Genomic DNA, 17,599 nt, shown 5'->3' with positions numbered 1-17,599 from the left:
AAGCAATGTGTGGGACAATAGGCATCCTTGATGTTTAAAATATTCCTGTACATGTTTGCCCTTATACGTTTAGAGGTAAACATGGTATATTCCGACCTTGTCTGTGGAAACTCGGAGGTTGTGCTTGGATTATATGATTGTGTTTTAACGCAGAGAAGGTCGGTGTCTAGTTGCGCAGAGACTTCTGCATCCCCGCAGGCTCATTCCTCTCTTCAGACTGGATCCAGAGAGGAGTAACGCAGACAGTTTCTCCTCAACCCAGTCGAAAACAGCCTTTGTTGGATTTTGTTTGACTGAAACGCGTCTTAGATTTGCTTAACTCGGGAAAATTGCTTTTCGGTTTCAGCGCTGTCGATATTACTGTTTTATGTTTTTAATTTGACTGGTAAGAGTTTTGATACAGATTGGTGCAAATCGAACCCGAAACAAGCGCAATGCCAACTGTGAACTAAAACACGGCATTATTAAACTGGTTTCAATGACACTATTTCCAATTCACACTTTTATTTTCAAAATTGATAACCGAGAAAGCTCGGGTCAACTGCATCTATGGCAGTAATTGCATATCTGGTCGCGGCAGTAAAATATTATTAAAATATTATCTTCCAGTAGTACGTTCAGTATTTCTTACCTCCAGTTTCTAGCGGAAACTATGAAAAGTTAAGCACGGATATATATATATATTCAATTTATTTGAGTAGGGATCCGAAGTTCGTACAGTTAAAAGTATGAGAAAGGCGTTTTATACACCGTATATATTTGAGTACTATGATTTGACCATATCAGATGTTGTCAGTTATTTCTACAGAAAGAAAAGTACTATCAGTTCCTGGGATCAGCTGCTGAGCACAGCGCTGTAGCTCTTGTAGCGGCAGACAGGCGGCCCACTCAAACCGGTGTACTTCGTCTCTGTACTCTCATGAGGCTAGGGGGTGTGTCTGCCATGTTTACACGTTGTCCACAGAACACGGATTTCCTAAGTGAATAAATACAAGGCATCACTTTCAAACAGTGAAAAAAATCCTGCGAGTCGTGATCAGAGGTCATCAAACCTGTCCCTAAGTGTCTCCGGCTCATCCTTTTTGTTTCGAAAACCTCCAGGTAAGAAGTCATGGAAATAACTTCTGAGCAGTGAGCAGTCGGTTTCAAACGGCCCATTCACTTCCCCCGCCTCGGCCTTGTGTGCAGGGGTCTGATCCAGTCCGACGTGCGGTTACTGCCTAGAAAAGTGTCTCCAAAGCACAACCAGCACGCTGGGGGTAATGACCCTATTTGCAGCAGGACTCGGGTCACACAAACTAGAGTTCTGACTGTCTTTATTCAGCCCTAACTGCGTGGCGTAAAACATACCCCAATTTCATGATCTGTCTCCAACGAGCGCGGCAGCTCCCTCCAGCGCCCAGACCGCTGTCAGCACAGGAAGCGAGCGCAGTTCAAAGAGTCGGGCTGGGTGCAGGCTCTCACAGATCACGGGCTCCGCACTGGAGACGAGACACTGCACGCCAGCATGAAGCAGTTCTTCAACACCATGCCCATGTCCTTCGAGGTGAGTGCCGCTGTATTTCCGCTAGCAAAAGGCGCTATATTAAAAAAAACATCAGCTAAAAAAGGCGCTATTAATAACGTCAGTCCAGAAAATACTAATAATAATGGTGATGATAGAATTGTATCTACACAATGTGTCTGTTTCTGTCAGATTTGCTCTTGCATAGATCCTGACTTGGCTAAGGGCTGCGTTTGTACGAATCGTCTTGAAAACGTGTTGTTGGGTGGCAGCTTTGAAGTTCTCCTCCACCTCTCACTTGGGGACTTTCTGGAGGGTTCTCTCAGATTTCTCAGTCGACTGAGAATTAAGCCAAGCTTGGCACCTCAACCCAATGGTTTTCAGTCACTGTGCACAGGCTCGTGTAGTACACTGAAACTGCACTGTTAAACACAGCTGACATTACTACCCCAACTTGCACAAACACTGCTCATGCTCGCTCCTGACAGTTCTGAGTACTTCTGTCAGCAACGTGTAGTGCTTCTGCTGCCGAAGTCCCTGCCAAGGGGCTACAGTGGCCAGCAGCTCAGCTGTGACTCCCAGCATTGCTGCCACCACTGTCGGACCCGAGGGCCGCTGCCTCTCACCACACCACAGTAATGAGGGTAGGAGTAGTTCTTTTGTTAGCAAGTGGTGGTAAAAATGGGGAAATGAGTCTGTCTGTCTTCTACAGCTGTTACTTTACCAGGAAGATGAGAAAGAAGTCAATAATACTGCATCAGGTCATTAGTTCACACACAATCAATGTGTCTGTTATCCTGGTCCACATCTGTATTTTTAACACACAGTCATGGCGATTTACATGCCTACACCCTAGAAAAACAGTGATTGATGATTAAAAAGCAATGAACAAAATTATGCTCTCACCTTGTTAATCATCCTGCAAAATGTTTCATGAAATCTTGGTAATATTGATCTTAACGGTGATGCAACTTTTAACAGAATTGCATAAGAGGTTTTTTCCTTTTGACTCAAAAATGCCATTCAGGCCAGGAGAAGACGCACGTGTGCTGTTTTCAGCTGGGATTGTTTCTTCTTATCTACACATGGGTTTATATATTTAATGTCTTCTTGTTGACAATGTTGCCTCTCTGAAGCTCCACCAGACTGAAGGGCTGATGGTTCCCCTTTGCTTAACTCGGTCTTAGTCAGTGATCCTCCAGACCGTCACACGCGGCTCAGAGCTCTCTGACAGGTGCTTGCCCATGTGCCACATGCCGTGTGTAGGACTGCAAGCACAGGACTTTCGCTTTTCAACGCCTCACTCCACATATACTGCAGCACTTTGTTAGAACAATAATAGAATGAGAACGTGCATTTGCAGGCTCTTTTCAAGAAAAATAAATACAATAATGAACATTAAAATGAACACTTTTAGTTCACACTTTGATCTAAAGCCACTGAAGGTTTGATTTATTGAGGACACAGAAACTGCTGTGCTCCAGCAAGATTTGAACCTGCAATCCACACCCTAACCACTACCCCACAGAACAGCTCTCCAGTGCAATAAACACTTAGAGATTTAGCAAAATACCATTTTTACCTGCAAGTTTAAACAACTTGTCATTTCTTTTCAATCGTTGTGTTGGGCGAGAAGTTCTTGTTTCCTTCGTTAAAATTATTCATGTTTCAAATAATGGATCTCCAAGTTGAGCTAATGAGTTAACGAGTTCTTGAAAGCAGCTTTTGGCTGAGTTGGAAATCTTGTCTGGTCTTCTGCTTCTATAGAGAGTTTGAGCTGTAATATTTCTTTCCTGATTTTATATTACTGAACGAACATGGTGCCTGCTGTGTTCTGAGTTCTTGGTGTGTGATATTCCGAGCTGCTTTCCTGTAGCATGTTACTGAATCCTTATTAGGATTAACGCCTTATTAGCAAGCAGTCATTTCTAGGGAATTCATTAACTGTATATACTTTGCCCAGGAATTAGTTAGTTCATATAATTACTGTTTTGATAATTCAATGCAACTATGTAATAATTAGTAAAAGTCTGAATGTAAATGATAGAATTCATATTGGCAAAAATACTGTGAATGTTTTGTTAAAGTTTGAATTTGGTTTTGATGACAAACTGTCGAAAATTCCACTGCTTTCAATTCATGTCTTATGCAGATAGCGTAAGATATATTCACCATTGCTTTTCTTAATGTGCTATTTTCCTTCAAAGCATACCTATAAATAATCGGCCAGTTCGATTATAAAGTGAGAAACATAAAAAGAAAATTGTGTTTTTAGGTTTTACACAAGGTTTAAATTCCTAAAAAAAACTTGTTCTGACTTTGTCTGATAAAAATGTGGTTGAGTCCAGCAGACCTGCTGCGTGCGAAGCTGTGATTACTGATCCCGAGAGGTCAGGACACCAGGCTCCAGATCTGTCCTTGCTTCTCCTCAACAAATGATTTTTTTCAATGTTGAAACTTGAGTACTACATATATTTTCAGTTATTTATTTGTACACCGTAGTCCAACCTACTATAGAAAAGAGTATATAAACAATTTTCTGAGCAGTTAAAGTGTTGTATATGTGTGTATATCTAAACTGCAGTATTTACAGAAGAAAAATAATTATTATAATTTACTTCTAATTCCAATTGTTGTGCTTATTTTAGGAATCACCATAGAAAGGTACAAAACTAGTGACTACCCTGGCCTTTTCGGCTGTAATCCGTACACAACAGTGAAACACTACAGCATCATTTCCAGAGAAGCAGAGCAGCCTTCAGCACAACAATATCGTTTCATTACAGCAAACAGAGTCAACAGAACTCAACACTTCTGTAAGTTGTTACCTGAACGTGTGCACTAGACCTAACACCAGTAAAGTGTAGTTTATTTTTCAGCCATGACAAAATTACAGTAACAACTACTGGAAATACTTCTGGTATCTATAGTACAGGACCGATCTACTCAGTGACTGAACATTGCTGAAGCTAGATGTTAAAGCTGGATCTACAGTCCCCAGTGTCTCCACACTGGTAAACACTCGCTCACGCTGTAGCAGGCTCCTATACGATGGTATTTCTCTCACACGCTCGTTCCTTTGTATGGGCGACACACAGGACCGTCTGATTTCCATCACGCGTAATTAAGCTACGCCGCATCTTATCAAGTCCCTTTTTTTACCTTCCTCATTTGATCTTTTGCATGAATTGATTATATTTCATATTCTACAATAGGAAATTAGGTCTGAACATATACAATGATTTATTTGTATTCATTAAAGACAAACATCGTTTCATCCTTCAAGTCCTGGTTCCATGAATACACCCGGAATTAGTAAAGCTCTAGAAGTGCACATTTCTGAGCCCCGACCTATTCCAGGTAGATAGAAACATGCCCAAATTACTATTTTAGGAAGAACAGCACGCTGACAACGCAGATAACAAACTGAAATATCAAATATCTCCTTCTGAATATGATTTCAATACTGAAATCTTATTCCACCAGCTAGCGGCTTCTCTCGCGACGCCAGAAACTACCCTTCCGCCCTCTACACTCTTCGCAAGAAATAAAAGATGTTTTTTTTCCGAAAGAAAATTACATTTTGACATTTAAACTGTGTGCCCTTTAATCTCTCCGCGCTCCCTGAGAGCAAAACGGAGCGACGAGTCAAGGTAAAGGCGTATTTAGGCCACGGAAAAAAACTCCATTAAATAGGGCAAGTAGGCTGAAGCTGTCGGTTGCCCTGTCGTGTGACAGCGCAGGGCCGACCTGGGCCGGACCGGGCCGAGGTGTTGGAGTGAAGGAGCGGTGACGGTATATCTGCGCGCTGCAGTCGGTACCGGCCGGACACTCCGTGCCACCTCAGCCTTCCCTCCTCTCACCCCGATTCAGTACGGAGGCGCATTCCAGCTGTCAAAGAATGTGTATATATATATATTTCATGTGGTATCTCGTAATGACGAGAAAATGATCTCGTTATTACGAGATACCGATGATCATTGGAGCGTATGAACAAGCTGTTCCGTTATGAACGAGGAAGCTACCTCTGGCGCAGCCGGACTGGGTTCGGTGATCGTGACCGTGTCCAGAATGCGCACGGACTGACTGTCCGCTGGGCTTCAGTTATAATGACATGTTACTGTCTGCGCCTAATCTGACCCCCTTCGCGATAACCGTGAGGACAATCGGACAGCAAAGAGCGCACCGCGGAAAAGCGCAAGTCCACAAATGCTGATGTAGGTGTTGAACGACAGTTGTACTATTATCACGTGAAGTGCGCGATAGTCATTACAAGACAGCACAGGAAACATTTTTTCGTTGTTCTTGATGGCAGCAGTGTCTCCGTCAGCCCCACCACGAAACTGCCCCCTCAGCCCCTACCCCCCCGTCTGTCCGGCTGTCGGAGAGCCAGCGGCGCGGTGCGCGCAGGCACCGGCGGTCCGAACCAGGTGTTTCAGTGTGGGCGAGACCCCTGCTCCCCCGTTTCCCGCTTGAAAAGACAGCAGCGGGCGCGTAAACCGCGCTCACCACCCTCTCCCTCTGAGGTGACGGCAAGATCAAACAATTTAAAAAGCAAGGCAGGCACAACCGGCCTCCACAGCGTACAGTGCAATCCAGAATCTCGTTATCAAGCTATTTTTCACGTTTGTGTGTCCTGCGGTTTGTTTGTTTTTTTTATGCAAGATGGAGAACTCTCCCCGCAGTCCGCGCCGTGCGCCTCACACCTCGGCGAGGGCCGCGAGTGGGAGTGGGATGAGTCAAGAGATTACATCACCCATACCTGCTGCTCCTACATTTTCTGGCAGCGCACCGGAAGTCATTTGCCTACTGCACAATTATTAAAAACAATAACAGCAGCGTATGCATCTTAAACTGGGACTCGAGTCGCCCACGAAACGGAAAAAATAATACAAAAATGTATTAAAACACGACAGGTGCAGCTGCTAAATACTTGCACTGGCACCTCAAGCCACACTTAAATACTCAGTGTCGAAAATACAGTGAAGACAATTCATTTGAAAACGCTCCTTTTAAACGGAGTGCATCCAGGACAGGACAGCTATTAATCAGATCACAGAGGCGTGATTTTCTCTTTGTGGTAACGTGTGAACTCCGATTGACGGAATACGATCCATTGCAAAGAAGAGCGAGTTTCAGGTTTATTTAATGACTATCTGCTGACGCGAAAGAAAAAAATCTGGAAAAGAGGTTACATTAAAATAAACCCGTGCTAAAGCCGCCTACGTAAAAAATAACGTTTTCGTTCAGGGCCACGATGCTAGAAATGAAACGCCAATGTCCTGCAGCGCTGTGTTCTGTAAGCACTACGGGTGGGCACAGCGAGGTAATCCTAACAATCGTGAATTCTATAGAAAGGAAGTATCAGCAAATACACCGTGTGCGTGAAACAACCTATCATCTTGCTATTTAATGATTTACTGTGTAACAGAGCGGACCGATACTGGTGAAAACCCGAAACGCAGGCAATAACTAAACGGATTTTAGTATCTTAACGTACTAATAATTCTTTCCTAGTTATATATCTTGTGTGCTGTTTTCTGTTTTCTATTCTTAAGAAAACATTCTCTGTCCAAATGCAACAGTTGCACCGTGTTCCGTAATAAGACACAGTTAAAGGTATTCCCCCAACACAGTCCCAGCTCCTCGGGACCTGCCGGATGACCACGGCGGCCCAGGGGCTTTGCCCCAGGAGTCCCTAAGTGAGATCCAGTGTTTAGTCCCGGGGCAGGCCTTGTGCGCAAGTGTATTCTCAGCCCGGGAGCTGACTGTACGGCAGGGAGGCCTACAGCGGCGACACTGGCCCAGCGTCACTCCTCACGTTCCCGTGAAGAAGTTACACCTTTTCTTGTTAGAAAATGCCAGGCTGCTTTGGTGGACATGTACTAGCCGCAGCACAGATCAACCGATATGTCTCCCTGCGCTTTGTGCCTGTAGGACTCTAACAGAATCCACAGACCATCTTCATCTCCAGTCTTCTCCGCTGTGCAGCAGGAAGGACTCCCCCAGCACGGCAGAAATACCGAGCCTGAACGTGATATCCAAAGCTAACTGCTAAGCCACCTTCATTCCGCTGGCTCACGGCTCGAAGCGCAACCACAGCCCGCAGTGCCGGTGAAGCCGGGCCAGCTGGCCGGCCCGCAGCGCGCTGGGGAAGTGAAAGAGTCCCGTCATTCTTCTCTTCCTGTGTGGTTACCGGCTCGCTACGGCGGGCACCGCAGCCAGGAGGCAGGGACAAGGAGGGGGTGGCGGCTGTATCACGGGTACGGCTCTCCCCCCACTCCCCTTCCGCGCAACCTACATACAGACGAGGGGGACGGTCGGTCCCCGCCGGCCGGGCGATCAGGTGGTCTTCCCCGTTGCGCGCAAACCTGCTCTCCAGAAACGCGCCGGAGAGAATCTAGATCGTGACGTGGGCAATAAACACGCGGAAGAGCGGCGCTGTGCTCTGTGCCCCGTCTACGTGCAGGCAGTTAAAACTGAGGTCCGATCAATGAGACATTTATTTTTCCACCCGGTTTTTAACCGCTTCACCCAGCGAGCAGTGGGCGGAAGGCGGGTACACCCTGCCCGGTGGGCAACTTTTATTCAATTGATTTCATTATTGAAACGGCGAAAAAGTCTTCACCTTCACCCACAGCACGCTGAGGGTGACGCTGCGTCAGCGGCGTGTGTTTGTGATCGGAGGACGCGCGCAGGGGTTGAGGGCAAAATATAGGTTCCCCCGGGGTTTCTGACTGGAGAAAAATACCCCACAGGGCTCATTTCCCAGGGACCTTGACCTTGGCACCCCAAACGCCTTCAAACACAGATCCGCGGTGAACTGTCGTCTCGACTGCGCGCAACATTATACCTGGAACTGCTTCAGGTTTTAAGGATCTTGTAGCAGCATACTTCCCGGATCATTACCTGAAAACCATTCTCCTTACCTAGTGCACAGTATCTGACGTTGCCATAACATTTTATGCCAACCCATCGCGCAGTTATAACCTTTTTCTGCAACGCAGCGAAATTTTCATTCCACAAACCCATGTTATATTATCCAGGACAGAACTGGAAGCACCACTTTCCTCTCATCAGGCTGTGAGGGGAAAGAGCGGTCGGGACATGAGAACAGGGCCCTGTACTCATGCGCCTTTTCCTACTCTCACGGCCTGCTCGGTGAAACCAGGCTGCGCCGAGGACAGGGCTGAGAGGGAGCGGGCCGCCCTGCTGCGCTCCGGTGCCCTCCTCGCCGCGGCCGGGCCTGCTTCCGTGTGCCGACTGACAGCGCGACTCACACGAGCATCACAGCTGTGCGCATCTGTCCTGCCGGAAACCCCCTGAGCCGGGAGCCCAGCGCACAGCGAGGCCGCCTCTCCCCCTCTGCAGCTGCTCGCTGCGCCTCTGAGAGACCCCTTCCCTCCTCCCCTCCCTGCCCAGAGCCCAGAGAGTGTTGTTTGAAATACCCGTCTGGAGCCCTTTTGCTGAGATTTAGACTATTGTGTAGACTGCCCACTGAGCTTCAGTTATAATGAAATGTCACAGTTTGCGCCTAATCTGACCCCCCTTCGCAATAACATGAGGCCAATCGGACCTGTACTCCAACAAGAGAGAGCGCACCGCGCCACCGATGGCACTGCTGAAAACTGAACGTCCACAAATGATGAATTTGTACTCTCGTCATTACCAGATAGCACCCGACTGCTGCGTTAACAGAAAGAGCCAGCCGCCAGGAGCCCGAGTCAGACAGCGGTGCCGGAACTACGACATGCCGCGTGAAATATGTTTTACGCCCATGGCTGCAATGCCAGCCGGAGAGAGCTGGGGACAGACACTCACTGCCCACCCCTCTCCGCACAGGCGCTGCTGAGTCCGCGACTCTCCGGGCAGACCTGACCCGGCCGAGCCGGTTCCGCCCCAGCAGCACTGGGTACGGGACAGCGGTCCCTTCAATCAGTGCTTCATAACGAGTCCTTCGGAATGAGTAACAAGCAGTAAACAAAACGAAAAAAAAACAGGGCTGTTTTTGTATTCAGTTTTTTAGCTGCACATTTTTAGACTGGGGAAGGGGTAATTCCGGTACAAGAATAATGTGGTAAAGATACAGCGGGCCTCTTCAGGTACGTGCGTTTCAGGAGGATCTAGTGTCTCATCTTAGCGGAACTCGCACATGAAAAGTTTGGTTTTCGGAACATGAAGCCTCGACCTTCTTAATTATTCCGTCTTAAAATGTCAGATGCAAAGTTCTGAGATCTCGGTTCTCTTTGTCTCACGTTTCGTCCGAACGACGGAGCGATGAGCTTGTGCAGCTCATGACTGAGGAGGGTGCTGAGCCGCCGGGCTGGAGCTCAGCCCCCAGCGCAGTCTGTCCCCTTGGCGCACACCAGAGCAGGGCTGAGATAAAGCAACACACCGAGCACAGTTAAGACCTGATCGTCCCTCTCCTCTACACCCCCGCACAGATAAACGGTGCAGGTGAAGATGGAATCGGACCAGGCAGAGTATAGATAGAGAGAATATATATTTTCTTCCACACAAAATGCATGATTATGTCCAAAATGCATACAAAGGGCATCACAGTGATGCAGTGGTTACAGCACCGGGCCTCCTGGGTTTGATTCCTGGGGTGCTGTGTGTGTGGAGTTTGCATGTTTTCCCTGTGTTTGAGTGGGTTTCCTCCAGGTGCTCTGGTTTCTAACCTGTCCCAGGACATACTGGTAGATGTTGTGGTGCGAGTGTGTGGGTCTGTGTGTGTCCTGTGAGGACGAGACGCCCGGATGACTAGGTGTTTAACAGGAGGCTCTCTCCCGCCCAGCTGTCGCTGGACGATGTCAGCAGCCTGGAGGTGGGAGACTACGGGATCAACGAGACCGAGGGCAACAGCAGCATGGACTCGGGCCCCTTCACCTGCGACGGCGCCGCGGGCGAGGACGCCGGCCTGCGGCTGTTCCACACCGTGCTCCTGCCCCTGCTGTACGGCACCGTGCTGCTGCTGGGGCTGCTGGGGAACGGGCTGCTGCTGGCCGTGCTGCTGCGGCGGCGCCGGGGCCTGCGGGTCACCGAGATCTACCTGCTGCACCTGGCGCTGGCCGACCTGCTGCTGCTGCTCACGCTGCCCTTCGCCATGGCGCACGCCGGCCTGGGCTGGCTCTTTGGCGGCTTCCTGTGCCGGGCCGTGGGCGTGGCGCACCGCCTCAACTTCCTGTGCAGCAGCCTGCTGCTGGCCTGCATCGGCTTCAACCGCTACCTGGCCATCGTGCACGCCGTGCGCAGCCTGCAGGGCCGCCGCCTGCGCACCGTGCACCTCACCTGCGCCTGCGTCTGGCTGCTGTGCCTGGCGCTGTCGCTGCCCAGCGCCGCCTTCCTGTCCGTGGAGCCTGCGCGGCCCAACGCCAGCCGGCAGGCCTGCGCCTTCCTCAGCCACGGCCTCCACGCCAACAACTGGCTGCTGACCAGCCGCCTGCTCACGCACCTGCTGTGCTTCTTCCTGCCACTGGCCGTCATGCTGTACTGCTACTCGGCGGTGGTGGCCACCCTGCGGCACAGCCAGCGCGGCCTGGAGAAGCAGGGCGCCATCCGCCTGGCGCTGCTGATCACGCTGGTCTTCTGCCTCTGCTGGCTGCCCTACAACGTGTCGGTGCTGCTGGAGACGCTGGGCGCGCTGGGCGTGCTGGAGCAGGGCTGCGCGGGCCGCCGGCGGCTGAGCCAGGCCACGGGGGTGACCGAGAGCCTGGGCTACGCGCACTGCTGCCTCAACCCCCTGCTCTACGCCTTCCTGGGCGTGCGCTTCCGCCAGGACCTGCGCCGGCTGCTGGCCGGCTGGGGCTGCCCGCTGGGCGGCTGCTCCTGCCAGGACCCCCCCGCCCGCGGCCGCGAGCGGGCCAGCAGGATGTCCATCTCCGAGGGGGGCCCGACCACCAGCAGCTCCCTGATCTGAGCCCCCGCGGCGGACCCTCGGCTCTCTGGCCAGCTCGCGTCCGAAAGCAACTTCCCCACTCTCTGTCCACAATCGACCCGATTCGGATTCTCCTCGTTTGCGAAGCCCGGGCGTCCGCCCGCGAGCTCGATCCTCCTGCTGCTCCTGCTCCTGCGCCCCCCTCGAGTCCGCACTCTGACCCCGCCCTGCCCGTCCCGAGAAGAGTGGGGCTCTCCACCGCCAGGGGCTCCTCGAGGACACGGGGGTTTCGGACAACCTGAACTGTGTGCTTGTCTGCTTTCAAGGGTACGGCGCTGCCCAGCGTGCTGTGTAAAGTGTGCACTGCCTACAGAAGTAAAGACCGTGAAGACTCGTCGCAACCACCAGGCTGGGAGGGGAATGGACTGCAGAAGGAGTTTGGGTATTGTTGGTACATATGTTAGCAAAATGTGTTCATCCCACGGTGTTCAGCTGCCTTTTTTGTGTCAGGGACCAGCCAAAAACACAACAGTGGAAGAAAAACTATTGAATTTATCCTGAATTTACCGGCAGTGTCTGGAAGGGACCAAGGACCAGGGACTGAGAAACCTGCTTAGAGCATACTGCCATGACCCGCCTCCTGAATAATGTGAAATATGTTATCATCTTGTTATATAATCCCTCTCAGAACTCATTTGATTATCATTTTGTTATTACAATAAACTTTAATAGGCTTTGCTATAATGAAATCTATAACTGCCGGTTGTATATGTTATCAGCTACACAGACTTGTCAGCCCCTCTCTTAACAATGTCCGAACTACAGCTAAAACCAAGCTTTGGGTGGCTAGTTTGGGCAGGACTGATTGGGGAACTGGGTAAAACATATCTCTTCTAAAATAAAAGTGATAAAATGCATTAACTATCACATCTCCCTTCATTCAAAGACTTACTGTAGGCTTTAAAACGAAATGGCCTGTATTAAAAAGACATTACAAGGCAGTGAACAGAAAGGAACCAGACGGTCACATGCCTGCAGATCAGCTAGTGAAGTGAATGTCAGGGAGAAGGTGCAGGTGCTAGCTATACAGCCATAAGAGCTGGGAGCTGTGAATGTGCTTAGTACACATATGTATTTTTTTTCTGGGAAATACAAATTTTAACCACAGCTAGAGAGAGGTCACTGAAGCAAAACTTTCCGCAACACACACTTAAACTGCTCATGCACACACACTGCTCAGGCAGACACACTGAAATCTACACAACACCCACCCACACACTGCTCATGCAGACACACTGAAATCTACACAACACACACACTGCTCATGGAGACACACTGAAATCTACACAACACACATACTGCTCATGCAGACACACTGAAGTCTACACAACACTCACACTGCTCATGCACACTGACATCTACACAACACACACACTGCTCATGGAGACGCACTGAAATCTACACAACACACACACACTGGTCATGCAGGCACTGAAATCTACACAACACACACACTGCTCATGCAGACACACTGAAATCTACACAACACACACACACTGCTCATGGAGACACACTGAAATCTACACAACACACACACACTGCTCATGCAGACTGAAATCTACACAACACACACACACTGCTCATGCAGGCACTGAAATCTACACAACACACACACTGCTCATGCAGACACACTGAAATCTACACAACACACACACACTGCTCATGGAGACACACACTGAAACCCATTATAGTGTCACATACGAGCAGCAGTACGAGATCCTTGTGAATACCAGAAGACTTTCATCAGAAGACATTCATCTGCTCAGCAGAAGGTAAAAGAGCCTTGTTAAGACAATAGCAAACCCGGTGAGTCAACCTCACAGATCATTTGATCCAGGCAACTAAAACCCCTCACCTGAATCCGCTGATCAGAACAGATCCCACCTGGGGTCAGGGTCACAGGTCTGTGAATTCACTCGTTTCAGTACAGACGTCCTTCATGCTCTTCCTCGAGGGGCTTGTCTTGAGCTCTCTAAGGAAAAATCATCCAGATTACGGATTTAATGTTTGATGCTTTCTTCCAACAGATGCTTTAGTTTTCACTGTCTGTGACACACTAAAGACCAAGACCTTCATCGAGTGGGAGGTGTGTGTGCAAGCACATTTACACACCCAGGATAAACTGAGGCCAATTTACCATCAGAGCGGTATAGCTGCCCGGTCAGTGCCCCTGACCCGCATCAGAGCGGTATAGCTGCCCGGTCAGTGCCGCTGACCCGCATCAGAGCGGTATAGCTGCCCGGTCAGTGCCCCTGACCCGCATCAGAGCGGTATAGCTGCCCGGTCAGTGCCGCTGACCCGCATCAGAGCGGTATAGCTGCCCGCTCAGTGCCCCTGACCCGCATCAGAGCGGTATAGCTGCCCGGTCAGTGCCCCTGACCCGCATCAGAGCGGTATAGCTGCCCGGTCAGTGCCGCTGACCCGCATCAGAGCGGTATAGCTGCCCGCTCAGTGCCCCTGACCCGCATCAGAGCGGTATAGCTGCCCGGTCAGTGCCGCTGACCCGCATCAGAGCGGTATAGCTGCCAGCTCAGTGCCCCTGACCCGCATCAGAGCGGTATAGCTGCCCGCTCAGTGCCCCTGACCCGCATCAGAGCGGTATAGCTGCCCGGTCAGTGCCGCTGACCCGCATCAGAGCGGTATAGCTGCCCGGTCAGTGCCGCTGACCCGCATCAGAGCGGTATAGCTGCCCGGTCAGTGCCCCTGACCCGCATCAGAGCGGTATAGCTGCCCGCTCAGTGCCCCTGACCCGCATCAGAGCGGTATAGCTGCCCGGTCAGTGCCCCTGACCCGCATCAGAGCGGTATAGCTGCCCGGTCAGTGCCGCTGACCCGCATCAGAGCGGTATAGCTGCCCGGTCAGTGCCCCTGACCCGCATCAGAGCGGTATAGCTGCCCGGTCAGTGCCGCTGACCCGCATCAGAGCGGTATAGCTGCCCGGTCAGTGCCCCTGACCCGCATCAGAGCGGTATAGCTGCCCGGTCAGTGCCGCTGACCCGCATCAGAGCGGTATAGCTGCCCGCTCAGTGCCCCTGACCCGCATCAGAGCGGTATAGCTGCCCGGTCAGTGCCGCTGACCCGCATCAGAGCGGTATAGCTGCCAGCTCAGTGCCCCTGACCCGCATCAGAGCGGTATAGCTGCCCGGTCAGTGCCCCTGACCCGCATCAGAGCGGTATAGCTGCCCGCTCAGTGCCCCTGACCCGCATCAGAGCGGTATAGCTGCCCGGTCAGTGCCCCTGACCCGCATCAGAGCGGTATAGCTGCCCGGTCAGTGCCCCTGACCCGCATCAGAGCGGTATAGCTGCCCGGTCAGTGCCCCTGACCCGCATCAGAGCGGTATAGCTGCCCGGTCAGTGCTGTCGAGTTCACCTAGCTCACTGGGAGTCCAGTAAGCAGCTGACAGACCTGACTGAATCCAGTCGTTTCTAGAAAGAAGCCCAGAGAATCAGCTTTAACAACATGGCTGGGAGGTTCGTCTCTCGCTCTCAGACTCTTTCAGGTTTAGTTTTAAATGCACTTCCTCTTAGTTTCAACTTGTGTATCCCTGCTGATTCTGGGGAAGTACTGTACATATTCCTGGCTATGCATGTGGATGTATTCCATGTTTTTCAGAAGATGTCCCTGACCCTGAGCAGCACGTCACTGAGGCCCCATGAAGGAGCTGGGGCGAGCTCACGCAGACGGGCAGCGGCTCACAGGCGCGCTCTCCTGTGCACAGGGACAGACAGACAATCAGAAAGACGAGGCAAACGAACAGTACCTGCCATCCCTCTGCGTGAAGACACGGGCACTGCCACACATGGGCCTGGGCGTGGCGCTCTCAGTGCGCCCCGGGCAGACCGCAGGCCCTCGCTCGGCAGGGAGCCCCACCAGGACAGGCTGCAGCCCTGTGGAGCCCATCGCCCTGCCAGGACCCGGGGGCCAGAGCCACAGGGGCCGGTGAGGGCGGACTCTGGCGTGAACCAGCCCCCCCCTCCCCCCGAGACCTTTCTTCCAGTGCTTTCGTTTTCATTTCAGGACTCTGCCAATCTTTGTGAAGTGGAAATACAGCGATGAGAAGCCGCGGCCCCTCGACGTGCCCCCCAGTGTCTCCCAGTACTGCTGCAGTAATCCTCCAGATCAGTGCCAATCAGAAGTTCCACACAACCCACACGACTGGATATTGAGACATTAACAGTTCACCTCAGCTAACCTTTAAAGACAGTTTATTAACGCTTCGGATGCCTCTCATGGATAAATATTGTATTAATGGCAGCTTGTTCCTTCTACATTTAGAAAATGTCATGTGTAAATCACACACCGCCTCGCTTCCTCTCTGTGTGTCTGCTGTACGGCGTCAAGTCAGCAAACGGGCTCGGACCTTCAGCTCTTCAGCGTTTGAGGTGAGACCTGGCACTCAGCAGGTGCACTGGTTTTACTCGCAGTCACGGCAAAACCGGATCTCCCTGACCAGATCGCTTTAACAACCGCGATGACGCGAGACGCAGCGGAGCTCTGGGTACTGGTCTTCAGTATTTATACAGAGTCTTCAGTATCTCCAAGGCAGAGAGGCGACCGGAGTTCTACACCCACGCTGTCAAGTGGTGCAGGAGGTACGAGGCCACGAGACAGCCAGAGCTCTGCACCAACCACAGAGCTCTGTACAAAGAGGTGAGGGGGCATCTGGTCGCCAACGAAAGGCTGCGAGTTCCCAGACAAGTCTGTGAAAGAACACAGCCGAAAGAACTGGACAACGAACTGAAGGACCTCAACTGGATGGCCGTACACAAGAGACTGGCCACCAGAGAGGTCCTCTACAGACACTCGATCTCCAGGAACCCACATTGCCCCCGGGACACGTGTTTCGTCGAGGAGACTCAGGAGCATGTGTTCTGGAGCTGCCCCTTCGCCAAGGCGGTGTGGGGCAGAATGGACAACACCATGCAACTCCTGGAGACGGGTGCGGTGCTCAGTTACCAGTACATTCTGCTGGGGCTGGCACCTACCGGATTGGACAAGGGGACGCAGTTCCTGATGTGGCTGCTGCTGTCCCTCACAAAAACAGGCCTGTGGGACGCGAGGAACAATCTCATCCGGCACAACATCGAGTGGGGAGCGAGGGAGCTGGAAGAGAGGATCCTGGCGGACCTCAGGAGGAGGATGAAGCGCGACGTCGCCAAATGGGGTTTCCCCACGGCGAGGGAGCGCTGGAAAGGACTATGGACCCTGCACAGGGATTAATGGACAAGGGTTTGGAGGGACTCTCATAATAGCGCAAATCCGCCCACACTTGCAAGGACTGATAACGGACAATCACCGCCGTTCCGCCGTTGTTAACATGTGTGAGATGTTTCCTTTTGAGATGTCTTTTTTCGGAATAAAGTATATTTTATAAGAAGAAAAAAAAATGAGTAAGAAGGCCATTATTCCCAGTAACAGGAGCTACCTTCTGCCAGCCTGGAGCCTGTCCCAGAGGTACAGAGCAGAAGGAACTACTTCACAGGTGGGTCACCAGTCCCACGCAGGGACGGTTAGAAACAGCAGCTTCCCAGCGCGAGCAAGGCGGAAGGCAACAAAACACCTGCTAAAAATGCGCACAAAGTAAGGAGAACATACAAACTCCACACAGAAGGTCCCACTGTCTGGAATCAAATCCGGGATGAAAGAGTTATGAGGCAGCAGTGCTAACCTCCACACCACTGGCGCACATATCACCAGCGAGCTCATGTCTGGTCTCCTGCTGTGTGTACCATCTTGTTAACCTCAAGCTGCAGCACTGACAGCCGCTGGCGAGACAAAATCAAGGCCTGTGCTAGTGACACTGTGGTAGCGACATGACCAGCAGCACCGCCAGGGAGAGTTGAGAGGCTCAGACTGCAGATACAGCAGGGTCTCGGCTTCTGCCCAGTTAACAGTCACGACGTGGTCAAGCACACGCAGCCTCGCATGAAAACGAGCAGGAGATCGTTAAGCGCAACTTTCAAATTAGCGGCACGGCAGACTAGGACTGTGAGATGGACCCACTCATTACAGTGGGGCACTCTGCATCAAACCCTCCAAACGTCCAGACCCCACTGTAATTCCAGAATTACCTGGATACTGGGGGAATGAAATTCAAACAAACAGCCGTTTATAAGCAAGACTAACCCAGCAACAGCACACAGATCTAAGATGTGACA

The 17,599-nt window shown here is 51.2% G+C and overlaps 1 protein-coding gene across 1 annotated transcript; it reads left to right on the top strand.

The window, feature by feature from the left end:
- The first annotated feature begins 1,483 nt into the window (after nucleotides 1-1,483).
- cxcr5 (C-X-C motif chemokine receptor 5) lies at nucleotides 1,484-11,423 on the top strand. The gene is made up of 2 exons (XM_088939927.1): nucleotides 1,484-1,546; nucleotides 10,302-11,423. The coding sequence occupies exons 1-2, from the start codon at nucleotides 1,508-1,510 to the stop codon at nucleotides 11,421-11,423; spliced, it is 1,161 nt and encodes a 386-aa protein (XP_088796053.1). The 5' UTR covers nucleotides 1,484-1,507.
- The last annotated feature ends 6,176 nt before the right edge of the window (nucleotides 11,424-17,599 follow it).

Source organism: Atractosteus spatula, chromosome 22, assembly GCF_055471065.1.
Source record: "Atractosteus spatula isolate fAtrSpa1 chromosome 22, fAtrSpa1.hap1, whole genome shotgun sequence".
Lineage (NCBI taxonomy): Eukaryota > Metazoa > Chordata > Actinopteri > Semionotiformes > Lepisosteidae > Atractosteus > Atractosteus spatula.
Note: the sequence above shows the minus strand (reverse complement) of the source record. Positions and strands in the feature narration are given on the sequence as shown.